Raw genomic sequence first — 17,177 nt, forward strand, 5'->3', positions numbered from 1 at the left:
CATCTGTTATTTGCAGCATCACTGTTCATCCTCGACCCAATCTGGAGACTCGAGTCATCCCTGCATCTTCCCACTTTCTCCCTCCCAATCCAGTCAGTCACTAAGTTTTATTGAGTCTACCTCTCAGTGACTTTTTAATCTTTCTTTTCTATCCCTTCTGCCACCTTCTTAGATCAGGCTTTCATCATTTCTCTCTTAATCTGTAATTGGTCTCTCTCAGTTGCTTCTAACTGGTATCTTTCTATTAATCTGCATTTTCCAGTTCTTTTTCCATACTGCCTTGATGATAGATTTAATCATGTTGCTCTGCAGCTTTGACGCCTTGGATGTGTCTCCATAACCTGAGTAGCACAAGTATTTTGTACAGTGAGAGGGGAAGCTGGAAAAAGCATCCAAGTCTTTGCAGGCCATGAAGAGGACTGAATCAGCTAGTCCAGAAGTTTGTCATCCTCATTCTTAGGTGCTTGAGTTTTTTAGAATGCCTCTCTCTACCTGTCAAGTACCTTTTTAAAAATATTTTTTTTAAATATCACTTACTTTATGAAGCCTCCCTCCTCTTCTGAACCCCTTGGTAACTAACACTTTGTTCATTGATGTAGGATAAGAATAAATAATATTCCTTCTTTACAGGACTTTGAGTTTAAGGATAGATATGTCTTATCTTTGTATTTTCCATACCCAGCAGGGCAGTTAACATCTAACAGGCTCTCAATAAAAGTACTTTGAAAGAATTAATAAAGGGACTATAATGAAATCTACTAATATTTAGAGACCGCCCCCCTTCCTGTTTCTACTCCTTTTTCTGTGTCTTCAACTTTTCACTGCCTTTTGCCTAACAATAAAAGAGGTCTTTCTCTTTTAAGACAGTATTAGCAGTAATATTGAGTGAAGTAGATCACTAAAATTTGGAAATAGAGGAAATTTGCTGCTGTCTGAAAGTTAAGCTCAGCAGTCTACATATAACAGATGTGATGAGTCATCTTTGGTTACATAAATCAAAATATTAAACATAAATGTGAACCTAAAGAATTTTGGAATACCTACAGATCCAGTGAAGGTGATATCACCTTGTGAAGGACTGACAACATGATTGTAATATAGCAGCTGGAAACTTAACTGATGGTATTATAACCTATCCATAGAGATTGTGTAGCAGAGAGCAGGGTGGAGAGTCAGCACAGAGCATGGAAAGGAAAGCCAGAATAGCAAGATCAGTGTTTTTTCATCTTCATCTAGGGGAACTAGTCATGGCACAGATACTGGTGCCACTTAGAGGGTTGTACACTGGCATGGCAGTGGTAACACATGAAGTCTCATGATGGCCTATGTGAGCTACCTTATAAAATTATCCACTTCTTTGTTTCAATTCCAAGTTCATCAAGCAACTTTTAAATGATTATTTTGCCCTTCCAAATGTTTGGTCTTCCAGTACTGGGAATGAGATGCCCTGAAGATGCCCTTCCAATACTGGGAATGAGATGCCTTCATGAGAGCAGTGATAACTCATGAAGCCTCATTATGGCCTATGTGTGATACCCTATAAAATTATCCACTTCTTTGTTTCAATTCCATGTTCATCAAGTAACTTTTTTTTTTTTTTTTTTTTTTTGCCATACACGGGCCCCTCACTGGTGTGGCCTCTCCCACTGCGGAGCACAGGCTCTGGACGCACAGGCTCAGCGGCCATGGCCCAAGGGCCCAGCCGCTCCGCGGCATGTGAGATCTTCCCGGACCAGGGCACGAACCCACGTCCCCTGCATCGGCAGGTGGACTCTTAACCACTGCGCCACCAGGGAAGCCCCATCAAGTAACTTTTAAACGATTATTTTGCCCTTCCAAATGTTCCAAATATTTGGTCTTCCAATACTGGGAATGAAATGCCTTGGATGGGGCATGTAATGCTCAGGTCACTAGATGCAGGTAGTCAGGCTGAAAATCCATTGCCATTCTGGCATGTGTGCTTTAATCTCTTGTGAACTTGATTAGCAATCAAGTTTTTGCCTGAGTCTAATCAATTTTATGACATTGGAAGGACTGGACTGTGGACAAAAGTTATCAAGTTAATATCATTCTGTGAGGCTGCTTTAGTAAACAACCAGCTGACTTCTTCCTGAGGATGTTCTGATCTTATGGTCCCTTTCAAACTATAACAAGGAGCTTCTGTTACTTTCTAATGTTTAACTCACCAATTACTACAACATTCTTACTATCCTGCCATGGACAAAAAAGGGAAAGAATATGAGCATCCAAACGTTTAAAAATAAGCCAGAGCATTTGAAATTGTTTTTTAAATATGGTCAGCTTTATTCTGTATTTTTAAAGTTACATTGAAAATTTTTGAAATGTCCTAAGGACAGTTCTCTTATATGAGTGGTACATAGCGATTATATCAACTGCATAGCAGAAATGGGTTTATTCAACTGTTTTGACTGAAAATTTGGAAGTAGCATGCCCCAAGTACGGTTTCTGATCTTGCTTTGTCTTTATGGGAATTAAATGCAGAACAGCTTTTGTTTTAATTGATAGGTATTTTCAGAGATTTTATGGAGGCAAAGTTAGCACATTTACTAACAACATAAGATATTAGAATACATTTCTATTTCAATTTTCTCTCCTACTACGCTTATTACTGTGGTTAAGAATCAGTATGTAGGGCTTCCCTGGTGGCGCAGTGGTTGAGAGTCCACCTGCCGATGCAGGGGACACGGGTTCATGTCCCGGTCCGGGAAGATCTCACATGCCGCGGAGCGGCTGGGCCCATGAGCCATGGCTGCTGAGCTTGCGCATCTGGAGCCTGGGCTCTGCAACGGAAGAGGCCACAACAGTGAAAGGCCCGCGTACCATAAAAAAAAAAAAATCAGTATGTAAGTAGTGAATATGTATTTTCCACCCTATTTTCCACCTGTGCAAGACAGGTATACTCGGACTCTGCTTTTGAAGTGCCTAGTTTTAGTTTAGCAATCAAGCCTTTATTGATAATTTGTAGTTAAATATTTGGCAGTAGTTTGTATGTTAGAGACTCCAGTTGATTTGGGAAAATAATACTGGGAAACGAGTATAATGAAATCTCATTATTAATTTGATTATAATGATAATTTGAGTATAATGACATACTTGGGAGCCTAATGAGTATTCTCAAAACCCCTTACATTCCTTAAAAACTGAGATGTAGTCTGATAATTATGCAACCTGTTTCTCCTAGTGTTCTTAATTCAGCTAGGTTAACGGTCTCAGTTTTCTTTTTCCTGATTTTATGTATATTTCATTGTTTAGGAGATCATGTTTCTGTAAGCAATCCCGAGGGCAATTTTAAAATATCCCAATTCCAAGAATTGGAAGATCTCTTTTTATTGGCAGCAGGAACAGGCTTCACACCAATGGTTAAAGTACTGAGTTATGCTTTGACTAATATACCCAGTCTCATGTATGTCATTTTGTCTTTAATTACTACCCCTTGTAAGACTGCTAGATTAGTAGAAGGTATTCTAAATCGATTAAATACTTAGTGGACCTCAACAGACATGTTATCCCTCAGTCGTCATTTCTCACTCTTCTTCCTCCATTCCAATCTGTTTTATTTACTTGATTCCTTTATTTTTGATATTTTTGGTTACCTAGTTGGCACTAAAAAAACATTCATGCTAGTTCACTTTTAGACTTTCCATTCATGCATATTTTTAATTCTATAATTGAAATAGTACTTTTTTAGTTGTTGTTTTTTCTTTTAAGGAAAGTGAAGCTGATGTTCTTCAATAAAACAGAGGATGACATAATTTGGAGAAGCCAATTGGAGAAATTAACATTTAAGGATAAAAGGTATAAAAGTGGTATTAGCTCTGTTTTTAAATATTCATACAGGTTTAGTCAGTTGCTACCCTGCCTCCTTTGGTTGGAGTTTTTAACTGACCAGGAAACTCCTTCAAACAAAAATAATCACTAATTCTCTTTAAAAAAAAAAACAAAAAACTAAATGTAAGTAATGTTAAGTAATGTTAGTATACCTCCCCCAAAGAAATAGTTTCATAAGGTCAATGTGACATCAAATATGTATCAATAAAATATATACTGGGCTTTATGTTTATGTTATGTTGTTTATACTGAGTTAGGTTTCATTGAAAATGATCCAGTGTAGCCAATTTGGTAATTCAAGATTTTCTTGTTATAATGGGGACAGATCAAATAAATCTGGTGAGATAGGTTAAGCAAAAATAAACATTTTTTTTTACTGCAGGATTTCTTAGAGCCTTTACTATGCCAATGTCCACTGTGACTTTCCAAGAAGGGGATTCCTTCTGCATTGTTTAGCAAGATTCTCTTCATTTTTGTTCATTTACATTAACACATATTAAATATCACTAGTGGTCCTCAGTACACAGTTTGGGAAATGCTGGTATAGATAATAGAAAAAAGTCTGAGTCAGGCTGAATTCAGTGGTAAAACGAGGCAACAAGGACAGCAAGGTGGCAATTTGTTTCACTGAAAAAAGAGCCCTAGGACAGTGCAAGGAAGTGAGATAATTTAACCACGCATATGCCCCATCTCCCCTAAAGAGATATGAAAGCAGTTGGAAATTCAAGACAAAATTTTCAGAAGAAGAATGAATTGGACAAGCTGTCATATTTCTGAAGCATTTTTGTAATCATTAAAAACTATTTCTAAGAATTGCAGAACTTCGTAAGTCATACAAAATATCTGACATAAGTATTTATGTTTATGACAATATGGTGGAGATAAAGTTCTAGACATTTTAAAAGTTAAAGACCTCAGAAATCCAGCTGTCCCAGGGGCTCCAGGTTCTTCTGAATATTTTCTGAACACCCTCACTAAGGTTATGCCGTGGTTCCTTCTAGTCTTTTCCTCTCTGTTGTCTCCCATCCTCCCCCCTTCTCTTTTAGTAAATAATTTGCACAAATGAAGGACGACCTGAATTTAATTATCCAAGTGTTTTCTTACATACTTAAAACATAAACCTAAGAATATGTACTATACTTAAGTAGTTGCACATCAATTTAGAGCATAATTTAAAGAAATAGAAATTCCCGGGTTTTTCAAGCGTCTTTTTCACTAATTTTCAAAGTGGAAAACCGGAAGCAGCATTTATCAAAAAGCCTAAAGACCTAAATTCTGGTTTTCAGTCTACCCTTTACTAGCTTGAAACTGTATTCAAAAATTACGTAGCTCTGTGGGCCTGTCCCTTTATTTTCAAAATAGAATAATGACATCTTTCCTATTTACTTCATAAGCCTGTTGTGAGGACTAGAGAAGATAGTGTAAATGCTTGGAAACTGTGAAGCCCTGACTCAGATATTTGGGCTGCTGTTATGAACGACCTCTGTATACATGTGTTCTTGTATTGACTGTTTGAGCGCCTGTTTCCTAAACAAGCATTTAAAAGACTTTAAGCAAACATAGCTACACTTTTTTAGCTAGGTTTTTAAAAAAAAAAGTATTTCTGGCAGTTTGGGGACATGGTATTCTTCAAGATAGTTTGCTTGTACGAGAAAAATTCATTTACTATTATTTCAGCTAACAGACATTGTGCTCTTAGTCTATCCATTGATGTTAAACTCGACATAAGAAGTAACGTGTATATGTATAACTGAATCACTTTGTTTTACACCTGAAACTAACACAATGTTGTTAATCAACTATACTCCAATATAAAATAAAAAGTTTTAAAAAAATTTTTAAAAAAAGAAAGAATTGGTAAAAAGGCATGTGTTGACAGCTTCTGAACATGAAGTGCCCTTTAGCAACGTCCCCTGTGTGTTTTGTTTTGTCTTGCTTGGTCCACATAATTTGGGTTGATGGAATTGCATAGGCTGCAGGCTTGAGGATGAGGAAAGGTCCCTTTTTTTTTCACTTCTGGATGACTGGCTCTAAGTGAGTGAGACCTCCAGTTTGCTGGGAGAAGTGAGTGTTTTGCCTCTGGCCTGCCTTTATCCTCTCTCTTCTGCTTGCTCTCTCCCGGCTCTCACCCGCCTGCTCCCACTACTGTGCACTCTCTGTTCCCTCCCTTTCCTTCCACTTTCTGGAGGTACACTCTCCTTGCTGGGGGCTCTCTACTGGCACTGACTTCCAGCTTTGGATAATCTGTGCCCCCCTGGAGACTCGGGGTCAGACTCTCACTGGAAAACACAAAGGCCTTGGGGTCAGACCCCAAGTGGGAAACACAGAGGCCTTGTGTATGTAGGTGGCTTTGGAACATTTGTCAGGAACCTTCCATATTCTCAGGTTTTATGCAGATAGAGGAGAAACCTAGCCTTAAAGGTTTACTGATGGCTGTGTAGTACTGTTCATTCAGAGGATAATTGTTGAGTCCCATACATAGAAGGAAAGTGAAAGTTCAAATTTAATATAAGGTAGTTTTAATTTGTCACATCTGTCATTTAGTTAACATGTAAGGCTTACTTTTTTTTATCTTTTAAACCACCCTTTCCTACATCTTGACTCTCCTATGTCACTACTCATTTTAGTACTAAAGTTTCTGATGGCAGAATGTGAAACTTGAACACATCTCCTTGGTTAAATTATTATTGGATTGTGACTATTAAAAACAATAAGTTCTATAGTTAAAACAAATGAAATACCTTACGCTCTGTAGGATTAGGACACAGCTTTCCATTCATTCCTTTGGGAAACAAGGGGGGATAGGAAAAATGTATACTGAGACTGATGTATTATCTAATATTTTCATTTTCAGCAAGCATGCTGTGCTTGTCTTCAGAGTTTATCCAAATAATACAGTTAGCAAAGGAAATTCTTTGAAACATTGTATGATGGAAACTTATTAACCTGTGACCTGGGGCAAGTCACTTGATCTGACGGAGCTTCAATTTTTCCATCTGTAGAACAGGGACATCAATATCTCCATCATAGGGTTGTTTGGAAGTGGGGGCCATGAGATAGCAGATGTGGGTGCCTCGTCCAGAATTAGCATATTTGTAACATTCATTTACTCATGAATTTCCTGTGAGTGTCTCCCAGGTGCCTGTATGGGGGTATAACAGGGAACAGGATATTGTGTTGGCTTATCTTCTCATGCAATCCAGGGAATGGATCTCTTCATTTTCCCATGTTGCTAAACTTAACAGAATTGCCGAAAATAGGTAGACCATTTGTACTCTTTTAGGATGTTTCTGTTTCAATACACTTTTCATGTCATTAAGCATAAAATTTCAATGGAAAATAAAAGTTAGCTTGCCTGAATTTTATCCAAATATTTTATTACACTTGACTGTTAGCTCCAGTAGAAGGTAAATATGTACAGCAGCAGGTGTAGCTAATTACTATGTAAACTGAAATCCAAATTAAATTTCACTTATCTCTGTCTCGACTACTGAGCAGTGTTATGAGGCCTGGTTGACTCAGTCTTACACTCTGGTACTTCCCTCTCCCCCAGTAGAATGCACCCGCTCTGAGTTCTCTGCTTTTGCAGAATTCTTTTTGAAGTGCAGGACAGTTTGACAGTGAGATTGACTTCTGGATGGCATTTTGTAATATATAAATATAATAAGTATTTTCCTTCCCTGTCAAAGCAGTCATGTTTGAAGATAATAAACTTATTTTAGTAAAGTTAGTAGCATATTCTTTTCTATAAATAGTAGAATTTGATGATTTGCTGATTTTCCCCCTGTTTATAAAATTAATGCATATTTGTATAGAAAAATATATAAGGGAAAAGATCACCCATAATCTTACCATCCAAGGAGCAACATTATGGTTTGTATCTTTCCATTCTCTTTCTCTCTCTTTCTCTCCCTGTCTCTCTCACAGACACACACATACATACATGCACACATGCACTTATACACTTAAATGCACACATTTTTGTTTTGTATTTTTAAATAATGTGGCCATACTGACTATACTTTTTATAACTACATTTTTAGTGAATTTTGTGTATTCTATGTATAGAATACTTTCAACCTGTGGCTCTCGACCTGGAGTGATTCTGTTTCTCCCCGCCCAACACCCTGACACCCTAGGGGACATTTATGTCTCGATACGTTTTTGATCGTAACAACTGATGGAAGGGGTTCCCCTGGCACCTCGTGGGTAGAGACTGTTAAGAGCCTACAAGAATGCTGTTAAGAGCCTCCAGTGCACAAGACAGCACAGGACAGCAAAGAATTATCCTGCCCAAACTGCCAGTAGTGCTAGTTGGGAAAACTCACACTACACCATGATTTTTAATAGCTGCACTGTATTTGGTCATTGAGTTCATACCATAATTTGTTTAACCAACACTCTACTGTTTGACATGGTGGGTACAAATTTTTGCTGTACGCCTGAAACTAACAGGGCATTGTGGATCAACTATACTCCAATAAAATTTTTTTTAAAAATAAAAATAATAAAAATTTGTATCATGAAAAAAATAAAGTTGACAGTAAAAACAAAAACAAAACAAAACTAATTAATTCCAGATAGATTAAGACCTAAAAAAAAAGGTAAAATTATAAAACTTCTAGAAGAAAACAGAGTATCTCTATAGTTAAGGGGTGGGCAAAGATTTCTTAGAACACAGAAAAAAAAAATTTTTTTTTCTGTACTTCTCTAACTGTGCAGGATAAAGATTCACCAGAAGAATCACTAGTCAAAGTGTACCAAGGCCTATTGATCCATTTTGACAATAGCCTCTCGAAAGGTAAAGTTTTTCTATATTCTGATGTCAGTTTGGGGACCAGCAATGTGTAAGCCCCATTTAAGACTGCAAAATCCAGTGATTCCAGAAGCACAAGTAAGTTAAACAAGATGCTTGAACGCCTTTCTTTTGCCCCAGCCTGTGAGGCAATCAGATATGTAGGCCCCTAATCTGGACCCTATACCACTCTCTGTTCCTCCCAGATGTTCCTCCAGGGGTGGTGTTTTTGGGGGTTTTTTAATTGAAGTATAGTTGATTTACAATACTGTGTTAGTTACAGATGAACAGCAAATTGATTCAGATATATATTTTTTAGATTATTTTCCATTATAGGTTATTACAAGGTATTGAATACAGTTCCCAATGTTTTTGGGTTTTTTTAAAAATTTATTTATGTTTTGGCTGCCTTGGGTCTTCGTTGCTGTGTGTGACCTTTCTCTAGTTGTGGCGAGCGGAGGCTACTCTTCATTGTGGTGCGTGGGCTTCTCATTGCGGTGGCTTCTCTTGTTGCGGAGCATGGGTTGTAGGCGCGTGGGCTTCGGTAGTTGCAGCGCGCAGGCTCAGTAGTTGCAGCACACAGGCCCTAGGGCATGGGGGCTTCAGCACTTGTGGCTCGCAGGCTCTACAGCGCAAGCTCAGTAGTTGTGGTGCATGGGCTTAGTTGCTCCGTGGCATGTGGGATCTTCCCGGTCCAGGGATCGAACCCATGTCCCTTGCATTGGCAGGCAGATTCTTAACCACTGCACCATCAGGGAAGTTCCAGGGGTGTGTTTCTTGGAATGTGTTCCTTGAAATATTCATGTGTTCCCCCTAAAGGGCTCTGTGATTAAATAAGTTTGAGAAATAATGTATATTCTGTTATTTTCTTGAAGTTTAATATGAACTTAGCATATTCAAGGCTTTCAGAAATTCTAAACAAATCTATTTAACTTCTTTTAACCCAGTAGTCCCAAACTTATTTGACAGGTTAGCCTTTTGCTTTCATGGACAACCGCTAACATTTGGAGGAGCACAAGTGTTTAATCAGATTCGTTTTGAGAAATATTTTTAACCCCTAGCTGTTTATTTTGTGAGCTGTTTTTCCCATGAGCAAATAGCAAGTTTTTCTGCAGATTCTAGTATTTTTCTTTAGCTAGAGAAACCAGGAAAAGCTGGGACCCCAAATGCTCTGAAATACTACTTTGTGGGCAGTGACAAGCCACTGAAGCTTTAGCAAAGAAGTTGTGAGATTGGATCTGGGTTTTTAGGAAAACTAGTATAACAAGGATATGCCAGATAGATGAGGGTAAGCTTATTAGAGCAGCCTCTTAGACAAGAGATAGAAGGGCCAGACCTGGAGTTGTGGCAGTAAAAATGGGAAGGCAGGGATATGTATGTGTAAGAAATAGGAGGGAGTGGGTCTGGGAAGCTGATTGCCTGGAGGAGGAGGGAATACATTGTTGAATGACTTCAGGCTCTCTGTATGGTTTAGACTGAATGCATACGTTTATATTTCAAGATTTTTTTTTATCTCAGGTCATTTATCAGCCTACTTTAAAGTAATTTTTTTTGGACAAGCTTGTTTACTTCCATTGACATTTAGACCTCATAGACATTTATCAGAAGCAGGCCTCTCTGTCTCTCTCTCTGTCTCTCTCTCCGTCTCTCTCTCTCTCTCTCTCTTTCATGTTGCTTTGCACTTTATGGATTCTCAAAATTTATTTTCAGGTAACCTTTTCAAGAGTCCCAGTCCTTTCTGGCACTTCTGAAATCATAGGGCAGAAAGGAGTTTCAGGACATTTGCCAGTGCATCCCCTCATGCCTCAAGGCTATAAATGCTTCAGACAATAAGTTGCCCTTCAGAAAAATTCAGAAGCAACCATCCACAGTAACCATCTGTATCCTGATATGGTATAAGAAGTCCTTCATTCATGTATTCTTGAGTCTTACCTTGGGATTGCTCCCGCTCCAGTGAAAGCTCTTTTCCAGGGCTGTGAAGGAGAAGAGAAACAGGAGAGCATCCTCCTTACAATCCCCTGAAAATTGCATCCATGCCACCTGGTCACTTTTTCCATTGAGAGGCCCAAAGTTATCCCCAGGGGACCAATATGTGAATAAATACAAAATACATGAGGAATTTATACCATTTATGTAAGGATCACAGTTATTTTTCACCCCTTAGTAGATGCCTGCAGAAAGCATGCCACTGATTACGCATTTTTTTTCTTTTTTCTTTTTAAAGCATCTCACTAAAGGAAAATTAAGATTTTTATTCAGATGACAAAGGACGCCAGTATTGATTTATATATCTTAGCAGTTTTATTCCAGTGGCAGGCTGATTGGAAATAGAGGCAGAGAAGAAGACTATCTTTTATTTGTAATTTAACAAGGCAGTTGTTATATTTTATTGCATTTTCTATGCATAATTAGAAATGTCTTAAGATAGTGGTTCCACAGCTGCTTTTGGGTCCACTTTGATCATCTGATGAAAGGTTATAGAACTTCTTCCCAGAAAAATGTCCTTACAAATTCACATACATTTTTATATGTAATTTCATTGATGCCAGCGTATGGCTTTGTTCTTCTGAGTATAGTGTTTATTTTTAACCAATATGACTTCTTGTTAAATAAATTCCTTTATTCATTCATCAAGTATTTTTTGCACACTTGTCTCAAGCCAGGCCTGGATACAGTATGAACAAGACAGGCCAGGACTCTGGCCTCACGGAGCAGCAAACAAACATCACATTCCAGAATTACGGAATGCTATCTTAATGATAAGTGCTGGGAAGGAAAAAATGCTAGTGAAAGAGAGTATTTGGGGTACTGTTTTGTATAGGGTGGATTCCTATTGCTGCTAAAGTGAAATGGGAACCTTGAAGGCAAGAAATAAAGCACATCTCTGTTGGGTTTTTAAATATAAAATCAGAATATTAGAATTGTAAGAGAGCATATAGTTTTCCCACCTTGCTCCACAGATGGACCTATAAGCCCTAGAGGCTGGGGCTGGTGAGAGCTGGGACGGGTTCTGTAGCCCCGGCTGGCGCCCTGAGATGGTCTGTATGCTTGTGCTGGCCCGTCCGCTCTTGGGAGCGTTCACCCAGCTGCAGCCCAGCCAGGCGAGGACCACAGCTCCAGCCATATCTTGCTTCTGTTCTGATGTTTGGCTCCCAGGGCCACCTCACAAGAGAAATTATTCACTTCAGCGTTTTCTTAAGATTAAGATTAACATATTACTCAAGTGGAAAATGTAGAAACACATTCAATCTGATGCTACTGAAAATGATAAGAACTAATTGTGTTTGCAGAAATGGAGCAAAGGAAGCAGGTAGAGCTTAGAATTTTAAATTTGCTATGGCTGTTCATCAGCAGTTCACTTAACAGGTTACAGAACTGTGGGAAGAAATGGTCTGTGGTTCCCTTGTGAGGCTTGGTTTGATGTGCTTCTTTCTGATTGTAATTCTGTACCCTTTCTTTTCTTTGAAGTGTTTCACTCCATAGTGTTTGAGTGCCTCCTGTGTGATGGCCACTAGGGGTGCAGTGATGACCCAAGCAAACGTGGTCCCTGCTCTCATGGTTTTTTCTGGTCTAATGGGGAAGGTAGACATTACTAGATTAATCACCTTGGTGGCCACATATTTACAGCCTGATAGAAAGGCTATAAAGAAGAGGAAAAGGGAAACATTTCTACAACAGATGTAATTACGGTAGGACTCCAGACTGGTGGGGCTGCAGTGCTTCCCTGGAAATGATGCTTGAGCTAAGAAACTGAACAGTGGGGTGTGGTAGAAACATTACAGAAGGAGAAAGAGAACAGGCAGGGTGTGGCAGTGAAGGCTGAGAGAAGCAGGGCACAGAGTTAGGAGCCAGGATTGGGGAGAATTTGGACGTGGAGGGTGAGGCAGATCAGTCCCGGGTTTCGGGTTTGTGCAGCCAAACGGACTGTGGTGCCATTCACAGCAGTGACATCGGGTGTGGCACAGGGATACTGTAAGTCAAGGTTGAAGTCATGAAGACAGTAACAGTAAGAAGTCAGATAGGCCGTTGGCTATCGGGGTCAAGGACTCATTGGAAGGGTTTGAGGCAGATGAAAATGCACATGTCACTGGTTGCTGCTCTTTATTGTGCTTTATACAAGCGAATTATTAATAAAAATGTGGAGTTCTCTGAGATCCTTTAGAGCTCTCTTTCTAATGAGTTCAATAGAAAATGTCAAATTATTGTCTTATCTGTAGCAAAAGTTTATCTTTAGTAAATGTGGGTTTACCTGTATGTTTTTGCAAAATGTTTGTTTACATTCTGTTCTAGTGCTTTTCTAGCAAGTGTGTCAACCTTCATATATTCATTTGTTCTCCAGGGGAGAAAAAGATGTGTTATTGAACTGGAAACAGTTCATAATATATTTAATGTAATAGACTTAAAAAAATGTTTCTTTTCTCCAGATTTGACCTTGAATTTATTCTCTCAGCACCTACTTCTGAATGGAATGACAAACGGGGATACATTTCACCAGCTCTGCTTTCTGAATTTTTGAAAAGAAGTTTAGACACGTCCAAAGTCCTCATCTGCATTTGTGGACCAATGCCATTTACAGAACAAGGAATGAAGTGAGTAGCAACGTGGTAGGAGAGAGAATCCCAGCACCGTGAAATGATGACCTCCTATAAACAGCAGTTGACGTGGCTCTCATTTCTTCCTATTCATATGAACCTGCACTTCAGTAGTATGTTACAGAGTAAGAAAATAATAACAAAGTGTTCAATCTGCATGCAGGTGAAGCATTGGAGGCCCAGATTATACACAGAGTTAGACGTGAACACAAAAGTCAGACACAGCCAGCTCTTGACGGCCTCTGGTAGTGGCTGGTAGTGTGGATGCTTTCACAAGATTGGTGCCAGATAGTTTTGGGGACACTAGATTCAACCTCCTCTTCCACCAAAGCTTCAAAATATATAATAATTTTTAAAAATGTATCATAATAAGCAGTGTTCATCTCATTGTAGCTTTTGATCTTCCATCATTCTCTGCAACTGGGTGAGCATTAATCGATAACACAGTAAGAGAAAGCCAAACAGCAAGACAAAAACCAGAGACTAGAACATAAATAAGCCAAGACTAAGAGTTGAACTCCGCACAAAGAACAACCAGTGGTAGTGATCGTCTTATTTAAAAATCACCTTGATCTTATTTAACTCTAAAATGACACTTTAAAATATTGGGTTAGATATAACCACTGTTGGGTTTCTAGATGACTTTAAAATATGACTGCCTTAAATGCCCTGCATTTCCTTGTTTGGTATATGACTGAATCTAACATTTGCTAGGTAATTTTCTCTCTTGCTATTTTATTTTTAATTTTAATTATGAAAAAGACAGGCGGTATGGCCGGAAAGGTAGGTTGGGTTCAGATAGTGAGAGGCTTGTCTGCCCCACCACGTTGGCCCTTGTAACTCCTATGCCGACCTGTCCCTTTGTCTGAATGTGTGTGTGTCAGCTCCGGAAGCTGCCACTTTGGGTTGGAATCCCAGCTCCACCACTTAGAGTCGTCCTACAATCATCAGCTAAGTGCCCTAGGGCCAAAACCTTCTAAGCTTTGGTGCACTCACCTATCCGAGGGAATAAATGATAATATTTATGCATGTGAAATGCTTAGCACAGTGACTACAAAGAGTGAGTACGAAGTAAATGTTTATTATTTTCAGCAGTATTTTATTTTTTTATTTTTTACTTCCTTTTTTTTTGGCCATGCCACATGGCTTGCAGGATCTTAGTTCCCCAACCAGGGGTCGAACCCATGCTCCCTGCAGTGGAAACGTGGAGTCCTAACCACTGGACCACCAGGGAAGTTCCCTTCAGCAGTATTTTAAACAGAGCTACTTTTAAGATTTCAGTCTCCATTACAGTATCTTCCAAGTTGAATTATACTTAAGCAGTATTTCTGCTTCTCCTGTTCAGTGGGGAAAATTAAGATAGAATGCTAGGGGATCAACTCCTTACTTCAAAAACTGGTGAATGAAGAGGAAGAAAACCAGCATTTATTCTCCCTTTTCTGTATAGTTATACTACTGAATAACCACATAATAGATGAGCAGAAGTTATTCTTTATAGAATTCCTCGGCTGATAAATGAATAAAGAGTGATAGGAGTAGAATATCACCAACTTCGGTCCCTAATGAAACCAGTAGATCTGTACGTAGATCACCAGTGGTGGTTAGCATCCAAAAAGAGAGGCAACCCGGTATTATGTGCCTCTTGATGAAAGAGCATTATGAAGTAGTCTTGTCAAAAAGAATTGAGCCTGTATCTGATTAAGCCTCTCAATCCAATTATTAAATTTTGGGAGATAAAAGAAAAAAGGAACATATTATTAAAGTAAACCACAGGGATGCAGCAAAAGGAGAACCATGGGAGACTCAACACTTAAAAATCTGATTTTGTCAACAAATAAATTGCAGGACAGAGAGAGAGAGAGAGGGAGAGAGAGAGATAGAGGGAATATTATAGATCAAAAAATACCCAAAAGACATATAAACCAATCACAGTGAGTAGACTTTAACTGGATTTTTTTTTTTTTTTTTTTTTTTTTTTGCAGTACGCGGGCCTCTCACTATTGTGGCCTCTCCCATTACGGAGCACAGGCTCCGGACGCTCAGGCTCAGCAGCCATGGCTCACGGGCCTAGCCACTCTGTGGCATGTGGGATCTTCCCGGACCGGGGCACGAACCCGTGTCCTCTGCATTGGCAGGCGGACTCTCAACCACTGCACCACCAGGGAAGCCCTTTAACTGGATCTTGATTCAAACGAACTTTAAAAAATTATGGCATTTATGAGACAATTGAAAATGTGAACACTTACTAGCTATTAGATGATGTTAAGGAATTATTGTTAATTTTTTAGAAGTGATAATTGTGGAGTTTTTTAGAAAACACATGCTAAATGGGGAAAATGAAAAAAATACTATGGTTACAATGGTAAACTTTGATCTTACTTCTTTATTTTTAAACATCTTCCCTAAGAAACATGTGCTTTTTATTTGTTTTTCAGGTTGCTGCATGATTTGAACTTTTCCAAAGATGAGATCCATAGTTTTACAGCATAATGAAGAGCTGTCATTCAACTGTTTGAGCTAAATTTGTGATTACTTAGGGTTTTTCAAAAGAACATTTTTGTATATAGGTTAACTAGAATCCAGGTTTTAGTTTCTTAAATGAAATCAAATGTTTCTTCACTATAGATATCTTGTTGACTTTATTTTGTACCATAACTTATTTTACTACTGATATTTGTCCTGGAAGATCAATTGTGGCAACAAGTATACACAGGATTCTTTGTTATGAATCACAAAGTTCCTTACCATTTAAACTGTATCACTGTTCTACAATAAGCTCTTGTGTTTTATGACATGATAAAGCAAATGATCATTTTGATCACATTTCTATGCTGTAAGATGTCTGATTAACTATACAGATTAAATTTTACATTGCACTGTAAACTCAGGAAATGATCATTTATGTCCTTGTTCTTACTATGAAAACATGGAATAATTTATTAAGTGATGCAAACATTTTGTGTGTCTATGGCCTTGATACAGAGTAGAATAAAAAATATTCTTAAGTACGTTTTAATCTTTGTGGTAGAAATGTGTTTGAGTGCAACAGTATGGGTTAGTGTCTACGGGGAATTTTAAAAACAGCAATAAAAGGTCCTGGAGACACTTCACACAGGCTGCTTTGGATTATATGTGTTTAGAAAGTTTAAGATAACCTTGACAATTATTTTGATTCTTAGCCAAAACTAGAGGCATCAGGAAAGATAATGAAAGTATAGCATCTGGTCTCATGGCCTAAAATAATCATTTGGTGCTTTGGAATAGGTTAAATTTAAATTCTTTTTGAGCCCATCTAGACCAGCTGGGAAAATGAGGAACACTCCATCCTAAATGGTACATTCCCTGGCTGGCTGCTTGCTCCACAGCTGGCGGTTCAGCAGGGAGCCCTCCTAAGCTCTGCTGTGTGGGCATCTTATTCTCTCTCCCTGCTGCTGTGTGCAGCCTTCAAAAGCTTTCACAGATTGGGATTCTGCAAAGGGTATCAAGAAAAGCCATTGTATATACTACCAAATGTAAAATAGATAGCTAGTGGGAAGCAGCCTCATAGCACAGGAAGATCAGCTCCAGTGATTTGTGACCACCTAGAGGGGTGGGATAGGGAGGGTGGGAGGGAGGGAGGGAGACTCAAGAGGGAAGAGATACAGGGACATATGTATATGTATAACTGATTCACTTTGTTATACAGCAGAAACTAACACAACACTGTAAAGCAATTATACTCCAATAAAGATGTTAAAAAAAAAAGAAAAGCCATTGTGAGCTTTTTATGAGGAAACTGTGTTGGGTGCATAGGTGGCTATGCGTAAGCTAACTTAGGTTTTACAGTCGTATTCAGGACAGCAGCATTGCTTTTACAGAAATCGGGGTGTGGGGAGTCTCCAACTCCCCTGAAACGATTTTGTAAATAGCTAAGTCTTTACTGAATGAATGGTGTGCTCAGG

General features: G+C 38.7%; 1 protein-coding gene across 1 annotated transcript in view; it reads left to right on the forward strand.

Moving 5' to 3' along the window:
• LOC307061522 (cytochrome b5 reductase 4-like) overlaps positions 1 to 15,726 on the forward strand; it is a gene marked incomplete at both ends in the record, with an annotated part of 38,709 nt that extends 22,983 nt beyond the window's left edge. Inside the window, 4 exon segments of the mRNA XM_079716712.1 lie at positions 3,274 to 3,424; positions 3,730 to 3,816; positions 13,069 to 13,233; positions 15,672 to 15,726. Coding sequence (XP_079572838.1) covers positions 3,274 to 3,424; positions 3,730 to 3,816; positions 13,069 to 13,233; positions 15,672 to 15,726 — 458 coding nt within the window.
• Between the last annotated feature and the right edge of the window lie 1,451 nt (positions 15,727 to 17,177).

The sequence above is a fragment of the Hyperoodon ampullatus genome (genome assembly GCF_949752795.1).
Source record: "Hyperoodon ampullatus genome assembly, chromosome: 12".
Classification (NCBI taxonomy): Eukaryota; Metazoa; Chordata; class Mammalia; order Artiodactyla; family Ziphiidae; genus Hyperoodon; species Hyperoodon ampullatus.